The 17,324-nt window shown below is 50.7% G+C and overlaps 1 protein-coding gene across 3 annotated transcripts in view; it reads left to right on the top strand.

The window, feature by feature from the left end:
• Positions 1-17,324, top strand: part of AFAP1 (actin filament associated protein 1) — a 152,580-nt gene that overhangs the window by 97,316 nt on the left and 37,940 nt on the right. For all 3 annotated transcript variants that reach the window (XM_049709231.1, XM_033419474.2, XM_004265152.3), the window contains exons 8-9: positions 3,119-3,200; positions 10,273-10,422. In XM_049709231.1, coding sequence (XP_049565188.1) covers positions 3,119-3,200; positions 10,273-10,422 — 232 coding nt within the window. The remainder of the gene's footprint in view (positions 1-3,118; positions 3,201-10,272; positions 10,423-17,324) is intronic.

Raw genomic sequence — 17,324 nt, 5'->3', positions numbered from 1 at the left:
CTCTGATATTTCAGCACTTCTGGTTGAAAAAAGGAAAAAGGTAATGCAGCCCTGCTTCCGCTCTGCCTGCTCTGTACGAAGCTCACACTGGCTGTTCTACAGACTGCATGGTTAGTTTTATGCTTCCCAGCTGTAGATGCAGGAATGGCTGTAAACGTGGCACAGGGTGTAAGGTGATCAAGGTCACCTGCTGTTACACAGCAGCGTGAGATCCGCAGGCAGCTCTGTGTTCTTCTGGAATACAGCAGCTGCTTCGTCAGTGCACCTTCCCAGAGGTTTATTCCCAACAGACGGGTAACACTTCCTGTCCTTCTCTGCTCTGTACTTGGGCGCCGTGAGCACGCAGCAGGTGGGTAGGGCTAGCCCTCCTGCCAGAGCGCGTGAACCCGCCACTCCTGCTGTCTGTCCCTGGTGGAGCTCTGTTGCCTGTATGTGCAGAGATCTCGTTTCCATGGAGATCCCTGGCTTTGTGCCCCACCGTGTTCTGTCGGTAGCCTCTGTCTCAGGAACTTTCTGAGCGCTCCCTGTTTGGCCCCTGCCCTGCCGGTGAACACATCCTTCTTTGTCTATTCTTGTTTTAGTCAGGGTTCTTCAGAGAAACAGAACCAGTGGGGTGTGTGTGTATGTGTGTGTACACAAATTTTATATATATTATAAAATATACATAAAATTTCAATAAAGATAAAATTCTACATATACAATTATATGCATACTGAGAGATTTATCATGAGGAATTGGCTCACGAGGTTATGGAGACAGGTGAGTCCAAAATCTGCATCGTGGGGCCTTAGGCTGGAGACCTAGGAGAGCTGATGACGCAGGTGATGGGAGGACTGCCCCCCACCACCCCTTGCTTGGGAGGCCCGTTTTTATTTTTTTAATTCAGACCTTCAACTGCTTGGGTGAGACCCACCTACACTGTGGAGGGCAATCTGCTTACTCAAAGTCCACCAATTTATTTTTTTTATTTTTTAAAATTTATTTTATTCATTTATCTATTTATTTAGTTTTGGCTCTGTCGGGTCTTCGTTGAGGCGCACGGGCTTTCTCTAGTTGTGGCGAGCCGGGGCTACTCTTTGTTGCGGTGCACGGGCTTCTCATTGCAGTGGCTTCTCTTGTTGTGGAGCACGGGCTGTAGGCACGCGGGCTTCAGTAGTTGTGGCACGTGGGCTCAGTAGTTGTGGCTCGCGGGCTCTAGAGCGCAGACTCAGTAGTTGGGGTGCACGGGCTTAGTTGCTCCACGGCCTGTGAGATCTTCCTGGACCAGGGCTCAAACCCATGATCCCTGCATTGGCAGGCGGATTCTTAACCACTGCACCACCAGGGAAGCCCCAGAGTTCACCAGTTCAAATGTTAGTTTCATCCACAAATGCCCCCCAAGTTGACTTATAAAGTTAACCTCACAACCCTCACCCTGATATTGTGACATAGCAGGCCTATTTCTCTTTTTTTCCTGATTACAAAACTAATGCCTGCTCACTGCAGAAAATTTAGAAAGTAAAGAACCAGAAATAGGATGGATAAGGTCACTTAGGAGTCTAGAGCTCCTCTCAAAGCTCTGCATGTCTTTAAACCAGTTTTCTTCTATTCGTGTGTTTCTTTTACAGTTTGGATAATCTGATGCATAAAATTTCTTATGCTGCTTTTTCCTTTTTTCTTTTCAGTTAACCTTTATACTATTAGCAGTTTTCCAGGTTTTTGAAAACACATAACATGCAACGAGCATGTTTGCATTTTCATCACCTGAATAATATCCAATTCATATAACTCTATTATTTATGTACCCCCCCACTAGGCTCTCTTTTTTCTTTTCTGAGTCGTGTAAAATAACCTGACACTTTTGTGTAAATCTTTGCTGCTTCTCTGACTATTACCTGAGAAGAGATTCCTAGAAGCTGGCTTACTAGACCAAAGGATAGAATTTTTAAAGATTTTGATTCATGGGACTAAGCAAGTTACTTTCCGAAAGTTTGATCCTACTCTGTTTCTCATCAGCAACACGTCGGGGCTCTTCTCTCACCCACTCACGCGGGAGTTGGCGGTTCTCTTTTACTGTCTTGGTTTCTAAGGTGGCATTGTTAGTGCCTGGCCGGACCTGTTGACCCAGATCCCAGGGGTGCTTCCTGGCCTGAGAGCTGGGCTTTTAGTCCTTCTGTCACTGGAATGTGGCACACACTAGGGTCCCGCTAAAGCCATAATTCTTTTACTTTGTCTCTTGCCGGTACCACTGGGGGTTACTGGCACCTGCCTGCCATCTTGGCCCAGCACTGCCTGGACCTCTTATCATGAGGTGAGCGCATGTGTCCCTGTGTTCTGGTATCATCCGGGTATTTTGACTATCTCCCGGCTGGCCAGTCTCTGTGGCCCTGGGGTGTAATTTGAGGTTCTGAGGAGGGGTGTTCTAGAGCCACTTCCTTCACTGTGACTCCACAGGGTCTCTGGTTGGAATGGAAGAGGTTCTGCTCAGAACTATGTTTCTTCTCCTGAAACTAACCTGGAATCCTAATTAGGCTCCTCAAATCCATATATTAGGATTAAAATAATTACGGGTATCCCTGTGCCCTTTGATGCTTTGATAGTAACTCATCTCTCTGTGTATATTTCTGACTGTATTGCTGTGAGCAGATACTGACACTCGCCCAGTTATTGGTGAATGCTGGGAGGAAATTAAATGAATGGTGTAGGATTTATTTCTGGAAGGATAATGTGGCTTGGTGAGGGGGAATATTTTATGTACTCCTAATATTTGGTTGGCCAGAAAAGTTAGTTTGGGTTTTTCCATAAGATGTTACGGAAAAACCCGAACAAATTTTTTGGCCAACCCAATATTTTTTTCAAAATTATTTGCAAGAAAAAGTGATTTGATTGAAACAAGCTTGGTACTACAGCGTGTGTTAGTATAACCTCAGCGACTTTTTTCTTTGTTCTTTCGATGCTTTTAAAGCCGTTGTAGCAAACCACCCAGGTAGCCCGTGTTATAGTTGGGCCCTGTCTCCAGATTACTAGGAATGCAGCCCACGTTTTCTTTCGCTTTTGAGATGACTTTTCATTGATCCATGATGCAACACTTGGTCAGTGTGGCCATTGTAAGAATAACTTAATCTTTTGATCCTCACAGAAACTGTCTTCAGAGAGACCAAGCTCAGATGGGGAGGGTGTTACAGAAAATGGAATTGCTGTGTGTAACGGAAAAGAACAAGGTGAGTTCTGTTCGTGCCAAAAATATATATATATAAAAAAAAACAACCCAAAACAAAAGCACTGCAGCCAGGTCTGTAAACTCTGTATGGAAAATGTTCTCGGTAGTTCAGTTATGCAGATGTCATCGTTCCGTGTTACACTTGCAGAAATCCAGAGAAACCCCTTTGGTTGATACTCCTCCTCCATGTCTTTCTTTCAGTCCTACCAAACGTTGGCCTAGGTTTTCTCCCTACTGTTTTGATATGGGCCCTGCGTATATTTTAATTTATGACTTACAGCAGGTTACTTCCTCACCTGATTTATCACTGAGACAAATTTGCACTGGGGGGCTGCCAGCATCTTGCTGGGAGACGTGATTTTCAGGGAAAAGAGCTTTGGATGATGAGACCGGGAACCCCTGTGCCCATCCCAACGCTGCCTTTGCTGGAGCGCGAGATTGTGAGCAAGTTTTTCCTCTTTGGTGAGCCTCAGTTTCCCCATCCTTAAAATGAGGAGGCTGGACTCACAGATGGCTGATCTTTTTAAAAAAGATTTTCTGGGGCTTCCCTGGTGGCGCAGTGGTTGGGAGTCTGCCTGCAGATGCAGGGGACACGGGTTCGTGCCCCGGTCCGGGAGGATCCCACATGCTGCGGAGCGGCTGGGCCCGTGAGCCATGGCCGCTGAGCCTGTGCGTCCGGAGCCTGTGCTCCGCAACGCGAGAGGCCACAGCAGTGAGAGGCCCACGTACCGCAAAAAAAAAAAAAAAAAAGATTGTCTGAAAATATCTTTATTTCACCTTCATTAAAAAGAATTCTTTTTTAATTGTGGTAAAATACAGATAACATGAAATTTACTGTCTTAACAATTTTTAAGCCCAGTTCAGCGGCATTAAGTATCTTCATAGTGTTGTGCAACTGTCCCCACCATGGGTCTCTAGAACTTTTCTCATCTTGTAAACTGCAGCTCTGTCCCCACGAAACACTAGCTCCCCATTCTCCCCTCCCCCCGCTCCTGGCAACTGCCATTCTACTTTCTGTCTCTATAATTTTGTTTTTTGCGGTACGCGGGCCTCTCACTGTTGTGGCCTCTCCCGTTGTGGAGCACAGGCTCCGGACGCGCAGGCTCAGCGGCCATGGCTCACGGGCCCAGCCGCTCCGTGGCATGTGGGATCTTCCCAGACCGGGGCACGAACCCATGTCCCCTGCATCAGCAGGCGGACTCTCAACCACTGTGCCACCAGGGAAGCCCTGTCTCTATAATGTTTGATGACTCTAGGGGCCTCATATAAATGGAATCCTATAGTATTGGTCTTTTTCGTGACTGGCTAATGTCACGCATTTCACTCGGCACGCTGTCCTCAAGGTGCATCTACATTGTAGCACGGGACAGGATTTCCTTCCTTTTTAAGGCTGAATAATATTCCCTTGTGAGGATGGACCACTTTTCGTTTCTTTGTTTATCCGGTCATCCATTGATGGACACTTAGATTGCTTCCACCTTTTGGCTATGGTGAATAGTGTTGCTATGGACATGGGGGTACAAATACTGAATTCTTTTTTTTTTTGCGGTACACGGGCCTCTCACTGTTGTGGCCTCTCGCGTTGTGGAGCACAGGCTCTGGACGCGCAGGCTCAGCGGCCATGGCTCACGGGCCCAGCCACTCCGCGGCATGTGGGATCCTCCCAGACCGGGGCACGAACCTGTGTCCCCTGCATTGGCAGGCGGACTCTCAACCACTGCGCCACCAGGGAAGCCCTGAATTCTTTTTTTTTTTTAAGTCAGCTTTATAAAGCTATAAATTACATAGAGTCAAATTCACCCTTTTTGGTGTGCGGTTCTTTGACAAACACATGCATGTAACCTTCATCACAATCGAGATGTAGAACATTTCTATCACCCCAAAATGTTCCCTGGCAACCACTGGCCTGTTTTCTGTCCTGTAAGTGGAATCATACAGGGTGCGACCTCCTGGGTCTGGCTTCTGTCACTCAGTGTATTGCATTTGGGGTGCGTCCACGTGGTGGGTCAGTAGTCTGTCCCTTTTCTAGGCTGAGAGGATTCCAGTGTGGGTGGACCAGTTAGTTTATCCACTCCCCGACTGAAGAACAGCTGGGCTGCTTCCAGGTTTGAGTGGTTTACAAGTAAAGCCGTCGTAGACATCCACAAACAGGCTTTTGTGTGAACACGTTTTTATTTCTCTTAGCTGATACTGCAGAGTGGGACTCTGTGGTCACAGGCATTCGTGTGCCTTCTCACCAGCCTTTCATTGTCATCTTTGTTTGTTTTGTTCTTTTTATTTTAGCCATCTTAATAGGTGTGTAGTGCTGTGTAATTGTGACTTTAAAACACATTTCCCTACGACTAACAATGTCGAACATTTTTTAGTGTGCTTTTTTGCCAGCCGTTTATGATCTTTGCATATTCTCACTGGATTTTTTTGTTCATGCTGATTTCTGAGAATTCTTTATCTATTCTGAATGCAAGTCCTCTGTCACAGCGGTCCCCAGCCTTTTTGGCACCAGGGACCAGTTTCACGGAAAACAGTTTTTCCACGGCCGGGGCCGGGGCGGGGGATGATCCAGGTGGTAACACGAGCGATGGGGAGAAGCTGTAAATACAGATGAAGCTTCGCTCGTTGCCCGCCACTCACCCTCCTCTGCAGCCTGGTTCCCAACAGGCTGCGGACCGGTGCTGGCCCGCGGCCTGGGGGTTGGGGACCCCTGCTCTATCAGATGTCTTTTGCACACATCTTGTCCCAGTCTGTGGCTTGACTTCTAGTTTCCCACGCAGTGTGTGGGCCCAGAGGAGGGGTGGGGTTAGTGGGTGGTGAGGAAGTTTTCCCTGTGCAAGGCCAGGAGCCTCTGTGCTTCCCAGGTGAGTAGTTCTGCCTGTGCAGTTCAGTTGCACTCAGTCGCCGGGGTGGTGCAGGTGTCTTCTGGCTCAGAGACACACAGAGGTCTCCTGGCCTTAAACCAAATAGCAATCCCGGCCACTAAGAACCTTGGAGCCTAAACCATCTGGGCTATTGTGATGTTTCAAGGTTCACGCCAGAGGGTCGTGATCTCTGCCTTGGCCCATGTGATTTTCCAACTCGGTTGCATCTTGAGTGTAATTTTAGTTCTTTCCATCGGAAGTTATTCAGTGGAAGGTATCATCTGTGCCTTCACAGGGCACATTATGTGTAATCAAAGCCAGGAAAGCTGTCTTTAAGTTTTGCCCTGAAACAGAACATACAATCTGAGGGTTCCCGCTCAGACACCGAGGCTCAGCGGGCATTGCTTTGGCTGGTCTCTTTTCTTGTTTGGGATTTCCTCTCCCAGTGTCCCTGCATGAAATTAGCTTCTACAGAATGATGTATATATGTGTCTAGATATACAGGTAAGTGAATATGTCTGATATTCTTCTGTTTCCTTTTAACAAGAGCAGCCTTCTATGCTTTGTAAAGGTGACCTTGGTTCAGACACTTTTTGCCTGGCAATGGTGCTTTGCCTATAGTAGACCCCCAGTGAATAGTCACTGAAGAAGCTAACAGCTTAAATACATTCTGACCGTCTACCTTAGCTTTTATCCTTGCTGTGCTGTCTTGATTACTTTGCAGTTGAGAAGTTCTAGTAAAGCTCCCTTGATCCCAGCCATGTCGTGACTCAGACAGATTTCTCTGCTGGCTGCATGGAAGAAATCCCCAACTCCTGCAGTTTCTCCTAAATGTTAGACTGTCCAACTGTACATGGACACGATCCAGATTCTGTGACCAAAGCCGCAGGCAGTGACTCTAAAACTCTGGTTTCTTCTGTCAAGGTGTCAGGCCCCGGCACACAATGAGCCAGTATGGTGCGATTTGGGGTGAATTTAGTAGAGCTGCTCCGGATACTGCAGCTGACATGAGCAGAGAGCATTGAGTCCCTAGGGCTGAGCTGTGTGGAAGTGACAGCTGTCCCCAACTAGCATTGAGCACGTGTACCATTTAATCACAGGTTAACGGGTCTGTTGGTAGACTTAGCATATCAGTAGTTTGATGATATTCCTCCCACCTGCCTAAATACCAAAACACCTAGACTCCCACTTATGTAGGATTAGAGGGAACCATCTGGGTTTATGACATTTACGGCTTTAAATGCTGCGAATTAGCTTTGCTTCAGTGCCTGTCAACACCGCCTCCACTCCAGCGTGCCACGTTGACATGCCATTTAAACTCTGCAGCCTTTCTGTTGTACACTTCAGTGAGTTGAGAGTTCTGAGTTTTTAGGTTTTCCTTCGTAATTCTATTATATGTGCTAAATTTTGACTTTTGTTTATTGAATGGCATCAACATATTCTTGTGATTTCGTTCTCACGTTCCTACATCCTTTGGCTTTTTCTTCCAAGGACAGCCTCACTTTTGCTTTTGCAAAAAAGCAGTGGACATTCAAGGAATTAAAAGTCTTCATTATGTCCTTTCTTTGTAGCCAGAGCCCAGCAAGTCCTTTCCCAACAGGAGCAAATCCTAGTAAAATTGGAAGTAAATCTAACAGCCTGGCTTTCTCACTTGTCACTTTGAGATGCAGGGAAGGACTGACTTGTGCTGCTGAGCTTCCCAGAAGGTCCCTTCCGGGCACTGAGTGTCCTCGCTGAGAGGATCTTCTTTTCTTAAAGCTTATTAGCTTGAGTGGGGTTCTGGTCAGAGATCAACTTCAGGCTCTTTAGAAACAGCTAAGAAAGCTCATCCACTGCTGCTTTCACTGTGGGTTTGGTTGAACTGAAGTCAATGATACAGGTATTCCAACCTCGGACTCCATGTCTGATGGCAGCTGGGGAGGAGATGTGCCTTCAGACCAAGAGATCAAAGTGGTTTCTTGGTGCTTTATTTTACAAGGGGTTGCGTGTGGTGGGAGAGTGTCAGGAGCGGGTGGGAGTGACAGTCCTGTGTTTCTAATATGACCTGATTTGTTTAAAATAACATAGAAGTGCTTGTACTAGTCAGCTCAGGCTTCCATAACAAGATACCCCAGACTGGGTATTTATTTAAATACCCAAATTTATTTAAATAAACTGGAAGTTTATTTCTCACAGTTCTGGAGGCCAGAAGCCCAAGATCAAGGTGCCGTCAGTGTCGGGTGCTGGTGAGGGCTCCCTTCCTGGCTTGCAGACGGCCACCCCTCACTGTGTCCTCATGTGGCCTTTCCCCACGAGTACACCAATCCTGTCGGATCAGGGCCCCATCCTCAAGACCTCATTTAGCCTTCAGTGCTTCCTTGGGGACCCCATCTCCAAATACAGCCACACTATGGGGTTAGGGCTTCAGCATGTGAATTCTGGGGAGATGCAAACATTCAGTCCGTAGTGCTGATTACCCTGAAGTTTAGTGCGGCTTCTTTTTAAAACTATAATGTAGCACCTCCTGCCTCAGACATTGTTAACTGTCGTTTCTTTCTAGAGAGGAAATTAGTGTTCAAGCACAGTGACTGGCCTCACAGGACCTCGCTGAGTCCGTGGGGTGGGGTGGGGGGAAGAAGACCTGCAGAGCCCAGATGAGGCAGACCCGGGCGAGGGTGGATGCGTGCTGGCCTCGTTCCGTGGGCGCAGGGCGGCTGGCAGAGTGGAACTAGAGAAGGGGATGGCTTCCCCGCCCCCCCACTGAGAGCAGCTGATGTGGTAGAAAGGAGGGGGGAGGGCGTACGCTTTTAGAGGGTAGGTTTAGGAATGAGGCCCATAGTTTATAATCTCACATCCCTGAATCCTCTTCCTCTGAAGTTATCCTGTGTGATGTTCGTGCATGTTCTGTGTCCACAGGGAGAGGGGTGGGGAAGGAATTCTTGACTTTCGTTACATTTTCCGAAAGGTCCGTGCCACCCTCTGAGTTACAGAGGGGTGAGGGTCCTCCTGGAGAGGACCGAGCAGGGGCCTTTGGGGGTCTCGGGGGTTCAGGTGATGGTGTCTGGCCTTGATGCTGTGGGTCCCTCCGGGGCCCTCTGAGCGAGGCCCTTGGCCCCAGCAGCAGGCACAGAACAGCCCCAGGTGACAACTCACCTGCCAGAAGTGCTCTGGCGGGAAGGGTCTTGTCCCTCAGTCCTGGACCATCCTTAGCACCCACTCTGGTTCTGCACCCGCTCCCCACCCCCGTGATTCTGTCGGAGGTCGTAGGCAAAGCCCGCAGGAGCTGGAGAGAGCAGATTGCCGCCACAGGTCAGGCACAGGATAGCAGCTGGCCGCTGGCGCTCAGTCGGCTGGGGTCCGTGGACTGTCGTCAGCTGGGCACGTAGGTCCTTGCGCACGGCTGCGGCTTCTCAGGCTCTGTCCCTGCCCGCTGTCGCTTACCAAAATGTGGGTTCAGAGTTGCCAGGCCTTCCCGTTTTCCAAGGGGGGCCAGAAGTCATTCATCTTCATGCAGAAGATTCATGAATTTTGTGCATACGGTTTAGCACTGCAGGCCAAACAGAACACACGGGGCTGGAATGCAGGCTGCTGGTCTAACAGCTCTGGATGGGGCGGAATCCCACGTGAGTCTGACAGGTCAGTGAGGGGCTGGTGGAGGCTCGCTGAGTCCCCCTGCCCCCTCACCTGCCGGACCCCTCCCTGTGCAGGCCAGGTTGCAGCTGCCCGAGCCTGTCTTGTGTTTCTAGACGTGTCCGGCTCCTTCCAGCATCACAGGCTCTGTGTTAGCTGATGCTCTTCTTGCCCGGACGGCTCTTCCCTCGGGTTTCTGCACAGATGCTGCCTTGTACTGATACTTAGTTCCTCTGCTTCCTGACGGCCCGGTCACTGTACCACGTAACCCTAGTTTAGGTCTACAAAGGCCTTTCCATCATCCGACCTCCTTCAGGGGTGTGTGTGTGTGTGTGCGCGCATGCGCGCGCGTGCGTGCGAGCACATGTGTACATGTGTGTGCGTGTGTGCGTGTGTTCTCAGCCTGCTGTGGAACACAAGCTTCCTGGGAGTGCCTGTTTTCTGCTTTGTCCTCTTGTATCTAGACGAGTAGCTGAGGCACGGCAGGTGCTCAGTAAGTAGAAATTTGGGGAAAGAAAATCGGCCGTGAGTCACGCTTTATTTTGACGTTTCTTTTCAGTTAAAGTCTCTCGTTGAAACATGCTTTTTTGTCGTCACCTTTCTTCACAGTTAAGAGGAAAAAAAGTTCCAAATCAGAGGCCAAGGGAACTGTGTCTAAAGTCACCGGGAAAAAGATCACCAAGATCATCGGTTTGGGAAAGAAAAAGCCATCGACGGATGAACAGACCTCCTCAGCGGAGGAGGATGTGCCTACTTGTGGTAAGACGGGGGTGCGTGGGGTTGCCAGGTCTGCACCCTCTCCCCGAGCACGCGGACACCCTCTCCGGGGACACCTCTGCGTCGTGTTCTTCTAAGTCTTACTGATTGGGCTCTTTGACGTTGGGCTTGTGATCAGTTAAATTGTGGAGAATGGATTGCATTTCACTGCTTATTAATGAAGGCCTTGCAGGCGTTTGAGATGATCTCTGAAGTTCTCTCAAAACAAAAAACAAATTCTCTCTTTGATCCCATGAGGTTCTTCCAAATCCCGTTTTCTTTTTTTAACTTTATCTTTTGTTGTATATTTATTTAGTTAGTTAGTTAGTTAGTTAGTTGCACCGGGTCTTAGTTGCGGCAGGCGGGCGGGCTCCTTAGTTGCGGCTCAAGGGCTCCTTAGTTGCGGCAAGGGAACTCTTGGTCGCGGCATGCACGCGGGATCTAGTTCCCGGACCAGGGATCGAAGCCGGGCGCCCTGCCTTGGGAGCACAGAGTCTTCACCACCGGACCGCCAGGGAAGCCCCCAAATTCCTTTTAAGCGTCTTTAAAGGGAAACGTACGCATGGGCGGTTGGCCAGCGGAGGCGGGTGTGTAAGAGCGTTTACAGGGTCCCTGGCAGCCCCTTCCCTTGGCCTGACGTCACACGACTCACCTTTCTGGGGCTGCTCCACTTCTCAAGCTTCCGCCTCAAGTGCAGTCGGGCCGGCTGACCCTTCCCCTCGTGGGTCTTCGTCCAGTAAGTGTTCTCTGGGCTGCTGGCGGTGGGGCTGCGTCCGCGGGGCAGGGGACGCGACGACCACGTGACTCCTGCGATCCCACTGCATCCAGCCTAGCGCCCGAAGGGCGGCCTGAGGCAGGGGGTCACGGAGACAAACGTGTGGTGACTGACTCTGATCACGAACACGGCGGGGATACGAGAGGGGCAGCGGGAGAGTCTGGCGGGGATGTGACTTACGCGGAGGCGCCTCAGGGAACACCTCCCTGGAGAAGTTAGACCACACGTGCGCGGTGTTTCCTAGGCAACCGCGTTTACGAGAACCGTGCGACCCCTTTAAGGAGAAACGCTTTAGAGGCTGAAAGACGGATATTTAGCCTTTAGGAAAAATAAGAATGGGCTGTACTTCCCCTTGCGGACCACAGGGCGCGTCACACGTCCGTCCCGTAATAGCTCTTATGTGTGCCCGCTGTTTACCTCTCTCTCTCTCTTTGTTCCCTCTCTCATCGAGCATCTCTCCTGTCCACGGTTCTGGGTTACTGAGGATGCCAAAAGACAGCAGCGTTTAGATGCCGCCCGTTAGTGCCTAAGTTGGGCCACACGCGCAAAAATGCATTTCTTCAGCCGATATCACGTCCCAGGGGGTGGCTTGTGCTGGAAGGGCGCCGTGAGCTCAGAGCTGTGCGGGTGGGCAGGAAGAGTCGGTTGTGGAGTGCAGCGCGGGTAGACTTGGGGCAGGGGGCCTCCCGAGGGGGGGGCAGGGTGGACTCCCAGCTCCTCACAGGTGTGACCCTAGGAAGTCCTGATAGACTTCTGGTGACACAGTAACCCCCCTGGGGTGCTGTGCAGAAGTGCGTGTGGGGTGGAAGATGGCTGGGCGGGCAGTGGTCGAGGCCTCTCGGGGTTGAGGTGTCATCCCAGGGAGGCCCCCATGAAGCGGCCGCCTGTGGGTTGAGCTGGGAGGGGAGATGGTGGCCGCAAATGGAGGCCAGCAGTCTGGGAGCCCCCGTGCATGCAGAGGTCGTGAACTTGCCCCTGGTCCGACGGCAGTGGGGTCACAGAAGCACGCTGACTGATGCTCTTTCCACTGAGAACGACCGCCCTGCGGAAGCTGAGCCAGCTGGACAGAGCCCTGGCGGGAGGGCAGCTGCAGGGGGGCTGTGAATGCCGGGCCCTGTGGCCCTCTGCCCTTGCTGGAGCGGCTCACAGCACTGGGTGATCTGCGGTTGTTTCCCGCTGGCATTAGCCCTGGAGAGGAGATAGGAGTCAGGGGTTAGACATGGAAAGAGGGAATTAGCCAACAAAAAGGGAACTCCTTTTAGTTTTTTGGGTTTTTTTTCTTAAAACTGCCCCAGATCAGCAAAGGAAATAGAGGTTCTTTCATGAAAAACAATTAAACATTCATATGGAAGGCAACTTAGCAACTGTGGTCCAGACCCCTCATTTTACAATGAGGACACCGAGAACTCGGGAAGGTCGTGGGACTTGCCCTGAGTCACACGGCCAGCTGGGGACAGGGCCAGGCCCGCCGGCCAACCCTGTCGCTGTCCTGAAGCACAGGTCTCCCCCGTCCCCCTCCCGTCCCCCAGGGCTCGCCACCCTCGTGACTCGTAATGAACAGCTGTGTGGGCACTTGGCCTAAGGGCACAGTGGAATTGCTCAGAGAGCAGGCCTGGTGGAGCTGCAGCCCCGCATCATCACCTGAGGGTTTCTGCCAGGCTCTCCGTGGACGTCTTTCGCCTCCACTAAGAGAACATCCTCTGTGCACAAGGTTTTAAAATTTGTCATCTAGTTCTTTGCTGGGCCGGGGGACGGGGGAGAAGTCTGTGGAGAAATCGAGGGGGAGAATGACTGTCTTCAGTTATGTTAGGACAGCTGCAAAGTCTCAGGCAGGAAAAGTAGCTGGATGAAGGCCCAAGAACCCCATCCTTCCCAGAGTGCCACGCGGACGGGGCACAGACGAGAGCGTCCCCAGGGCAACTGGGAGCTGAGTCCAAATCCCAGCCCTTCTGGGAGATGCAACCCGGCCAGCTGGGGCTCTGGGTTGCAGGAGAAATGCCGGCAGGTAGGAGAGGGCTCTCTGCAGGTTTCCCGCAGGCAGGGTGGGAAGAGGCGCCCACACCAGCCCCCCGCTCCGCCTGTCCTGCCTGGCTCTCACCCCTCTCTCGGGCCCTCAGCCAGCGGGTGCTGTGCTTAGCACCAGCCGGGTCCACCCCACAAACAGCCACTTTCACAGGGTGATCCGAGACTTGCACACAAACCCCTGAGCAAAGATGGGTCCTTTATTTTCCCATCTCCAGTGCTCAGGCGTTCCGGAAGTATCGTCACCGTATAAGGGCATCAGGAGATGCCTTTCACGTTTTTCTGTCTTCCCCAGCCCGTTTCTGTCTGTTGTTTGGACTCGTCCGCAAGCCTCGCTCGCGACTGTCCACCTTCTTCTCCTCTGGATCCCTGCAGGCTACCCCGTGGGAGTTTTGAAACCTTGGACTAATCGTATCATCCTGTGCTCAGTCAGTTCAGGGCCTCTAACAATCTTGTCTCACTGAATTTTCCAATTTCTTGTTCCTCCCATTACTGGATTAAGAGGTAGGTCGAATTCACCCACCAGTTGTGTTCCCAGCACCGAGCACACAGCCTGGTGGATAATAGCAGCTCAGTAAACACTTGTTAATTGAATGAATTAACTTAAGCAAGTCGCATACACTTCTCTGAGCCTCAGGTTCCCCACCTATGAAATAGGCTTATACTTAAACTACTTTCTTTTCCTTAGAATTGAGGATAAAATCATGAAACATTAAGCTCATTGCCTACTTCGTAATTTATGCTCAGTAAATGGTGGCTATTATCATTCGTTTGTTCACCTGAAAAAAACCTAAGCGTACCAGACATAGTCAAGCCGCCATGAGGGCAATGCCGGATGAGTGGCATTGAAAATATCGATAATAGAAATACAGAAGCTGAGTGAAAGGAGTGGTCCCCAGTTGCTAGGAGGGAGGGCTTCCCAAGGCAGGGTAACGTGGGCTAGTTGGAAGGACCTTCTGGTTATCTCTGGGGCCCCTTCTGGCTCTAATGGTCAGTGACTTTGTGACGTTTTCAGCAGTAGGATTTTTGGTGGATATGCAGGAAAGTTATATGCCTCTCACTTTCTGTCGTAATCCACCCGACAGAAGTTCAGGTGACATTTAATCAAGGGGGAGGGACGCGTTCTTGACGTCAAGGGTGTCTCGGGTTCTTTGGGTGCCCGCTGGAGGGCGCATGCCTCTGGTGGAAGGGAGGGTTTCGGCGTCGCAGGGCGAGGATCAGCTCTCAGCAGCCCCTTTCCTCTCAGCCGATCACAGTCTGAGGCTGGCTAAGATGAGACGAGCAATTCAGTGAAAGTCCTCACAAAAGTGTGACCAGAGCACAGGAGACGCTGCCCTTCCCGTCCTAGAGAAGAAGTCAGTGGACGTGGGCCCCCCTTCGGCCAGGCGGCCCTGTCTGCTCGTCTGCAGCTGCTGGACCAGAGGCGCCAGGTCCCCACGCAGCTGACCGCGGGAGCGTTCACATCTGTCCCCTCCTCCTGTGGTTGTGTGTGTTTGGTCAGCCTCAGGCCGTCCTCATGAAACCTTATACGCACTTGTCACCAAGCTTTTGCAAGAGGCCTTAGAGTTCTTTCTTTTGAATTCGGAGCAAAGATAACCTCAGAACATCAAACCGAAATTCCCAGATGGTTACGATACCGTAACATCTCACCATAACATGATAGGTGGGAACAGACAAACAAAACATCAAATGATATTGGAATCGCCTTATTAGCAGGGCGCTGACCTGACCCAGGCGAGCCTGCGAAGGGGCCCGGCTGCTCTTTGGTGCCACCTGGTGGTGGGTGTCTGCTCAGGCTGATCGTCTCGGGGCTGACGGGGTCCTGTGTCGGCAGGGATCCCATCACAGCCTAGCCGTGTCGTGGCGGGGAGAAAGAATATTAGGGGATATGGGCCCTGCCCTCTGACTCCCGGGTACTTCGGTGAGCTGCCTGCCATGTCCCTGCGTGGTCTCTCCCTCATCCGGGGTCCCTACCCAGAAAGTAGGAATTTCGGCCACCTCTTTGGAGAGGCGGGGAGCCTGCGGGGGGAGGCCAAATGCCAGGTGTGGGCTTGTTTCCGCGGCGTTTGCTCTTTACAGAAACAGGCCTGTTACCCACTGTGATTCTCGTTTTGCTTTTCCCTTTTGGGCAACTGTAACTCATTATGAGGAAGGCGTTAAAATATGGTCATTTCCTTTGAAGTCGTGCTCTAACTAAAGTGTGGATCTGTCCAATGTAATCGTTCCTTTTGTGACTCACATGTCAAGAAACCCATGGCATTTGGTGACTTGGTCAGGGAAGAAAACCTGATGAGCACCTTCCCCTCTTCAGGAGATGCGTCATTCGCGTGGCTGGCCGAGCCGCACTCAGAAGCTGCGGCCCCCCTGCGCTGGGGACAGGTGCACCCACGTGGTGAAATCTAAGGGCCAGAAGTCCTGTTCAAGTTTAGAGGAATCCCCTCACTGTTACTGAGGAGGCAGGTGTGCTTAAATTCCTCAATAAACATTTTGGCATCTCCTTCCCCACTGTGACCCCCGCCATCTTCTGCAACAAGGACGGGCCCCTACAGTAGCTTCCGAGGTTTTCTGTGACCAGGTCGCTAGACGTCTCAAGTCTTAGTTCACCACGCTCCCCGCTTCTCCAGGCCTGAAGGGATCCCCCAACCCTTAAGGCCCAGGTGAGGACCCGCCCCGGAGCACACATAAGCCTCCACTCTGCCAGTCCCAGTGGTCACGTCCATCAGTGCCCTGGGCCTTAGTGCTTCCTTCTACAAACTGTTCACTCGCCTGTCGACCTTGTGTGCCCAAGAAGACTAAGTTCGTTGAAAGCCATCCATGCTTCCGTTTGTTTCTTCTTAATTGTACGCCCGCCATCGTACTGTCCATAGACCACGTGTGTCCATTCGTGCTCGCAACATATTTACGATGGATCCAGTTGCCAGCTATTTCCAAAAAATCCAAAGGTGTGGCCTTCAGCGTGATTAATGACTTATAGACGGAGATATTAAATAGTTCTAATAGCTGTTACTCAGATGTTCAGATATTACATTTGACTATATGTTTTAAGTAGAGCTTAAAAAAAAAGAATAAGTGGATCAGAACTATGTCATTTCCAAATAGTATTTCCCAGAATGAAAACAGCAGCTCTTTCTCTTCCATCTCTAACTGTCCAAAGGGCTTCAGGTCGGTCTTCGCTGCGTAGCCGTGAACAAGAAGGAAGGAGATCAGGGTGTGAGCCTCCTTTTTTTTCTGAACTCTGCTTCTCCAGCCTGTCTTCGCCTCCCTCCAGTCCCTCCTAATTGTGCAAAGCGCAAGGAACTTCAGGTCCCAGGCACTTGAGCTCATGGGCTCACTTCTCCATTTTCTCTGTAATTTTACAAATATGGCAACTTGTGTCCCAAATGGAAGTTTTAGTCCCAGGTACCCTTTAGGATATATTGGTAGAACTGATTTACATTCAACTGAACGTACATTTTTTTTTTTCTGCGGTACGCGGGCCTCTCACCGTTGTGGCCTCTCCCGCTGCGGAGCACAGGCTCCGGACGCGCAGGCTCAGCGGCTATGGCTCACGGGCCCAGCCGCTCCGTGGCACGTGGGATCTTCCCGGACCGGGGCACGAACCCGTGTCCCCTGCATCGGCAGGTGGCCTCCCAACCACTGCGCCACCAGGGAAGCCCTGAACGTACATTTAAGTATTATAAGCATTTTCCTGGTGAATTCATTGAGCTGTTATGTATAGTAATGTCTATACATAAAATAGAAAGCATCATTCTGGAACCTCTAACACCCCTATTTGGGGTTTTGTTTTCGTTTGGTTTTAGCCTTTATAGCATTTATCCATTGCTAATAAAGTGTGTAAGGTGTAGAACAGAAAAGAAGCAAAAGGCGTCGTCCAGATCCCTTTTGGAAAAAGACATTTAAAAAATCAGGATCAGAAAGGATTTTATTTATTGAGCTGCACATGTGTGCGTGTGTGCACATGTGTGTGTGTATGTGTGTGTGTGACTCGAAAGAGCAGCCGAATGACTTAAGGAATCCTTGTTTCACTTCTTCCTTGTTGACCTGGACTCTACATGCTGTTCACTCACTTCCTCCGTCTTCCTAGCATTATGGACAGGTCAGAAGTCAC

The sequence above is a fragment of the Orcinus orca genome, chromosome 4 (assembly GCF_937001465.1).
Source record: "Orcinus orca chromosome 4, mOrcOrc1.1, whole genome shotgun sequence".
Classification (NCBI taxonomy): Eukaryota; Metazoa; Chordata; class Mammalia; order Artiodactyla; family Delphinidae; genus Orcinus; species Orcinus orca.
Note: the sequence above shows the minus strand (reverse complement) of the source record. Positions and strands in the feature narration are given on the sequence as shown.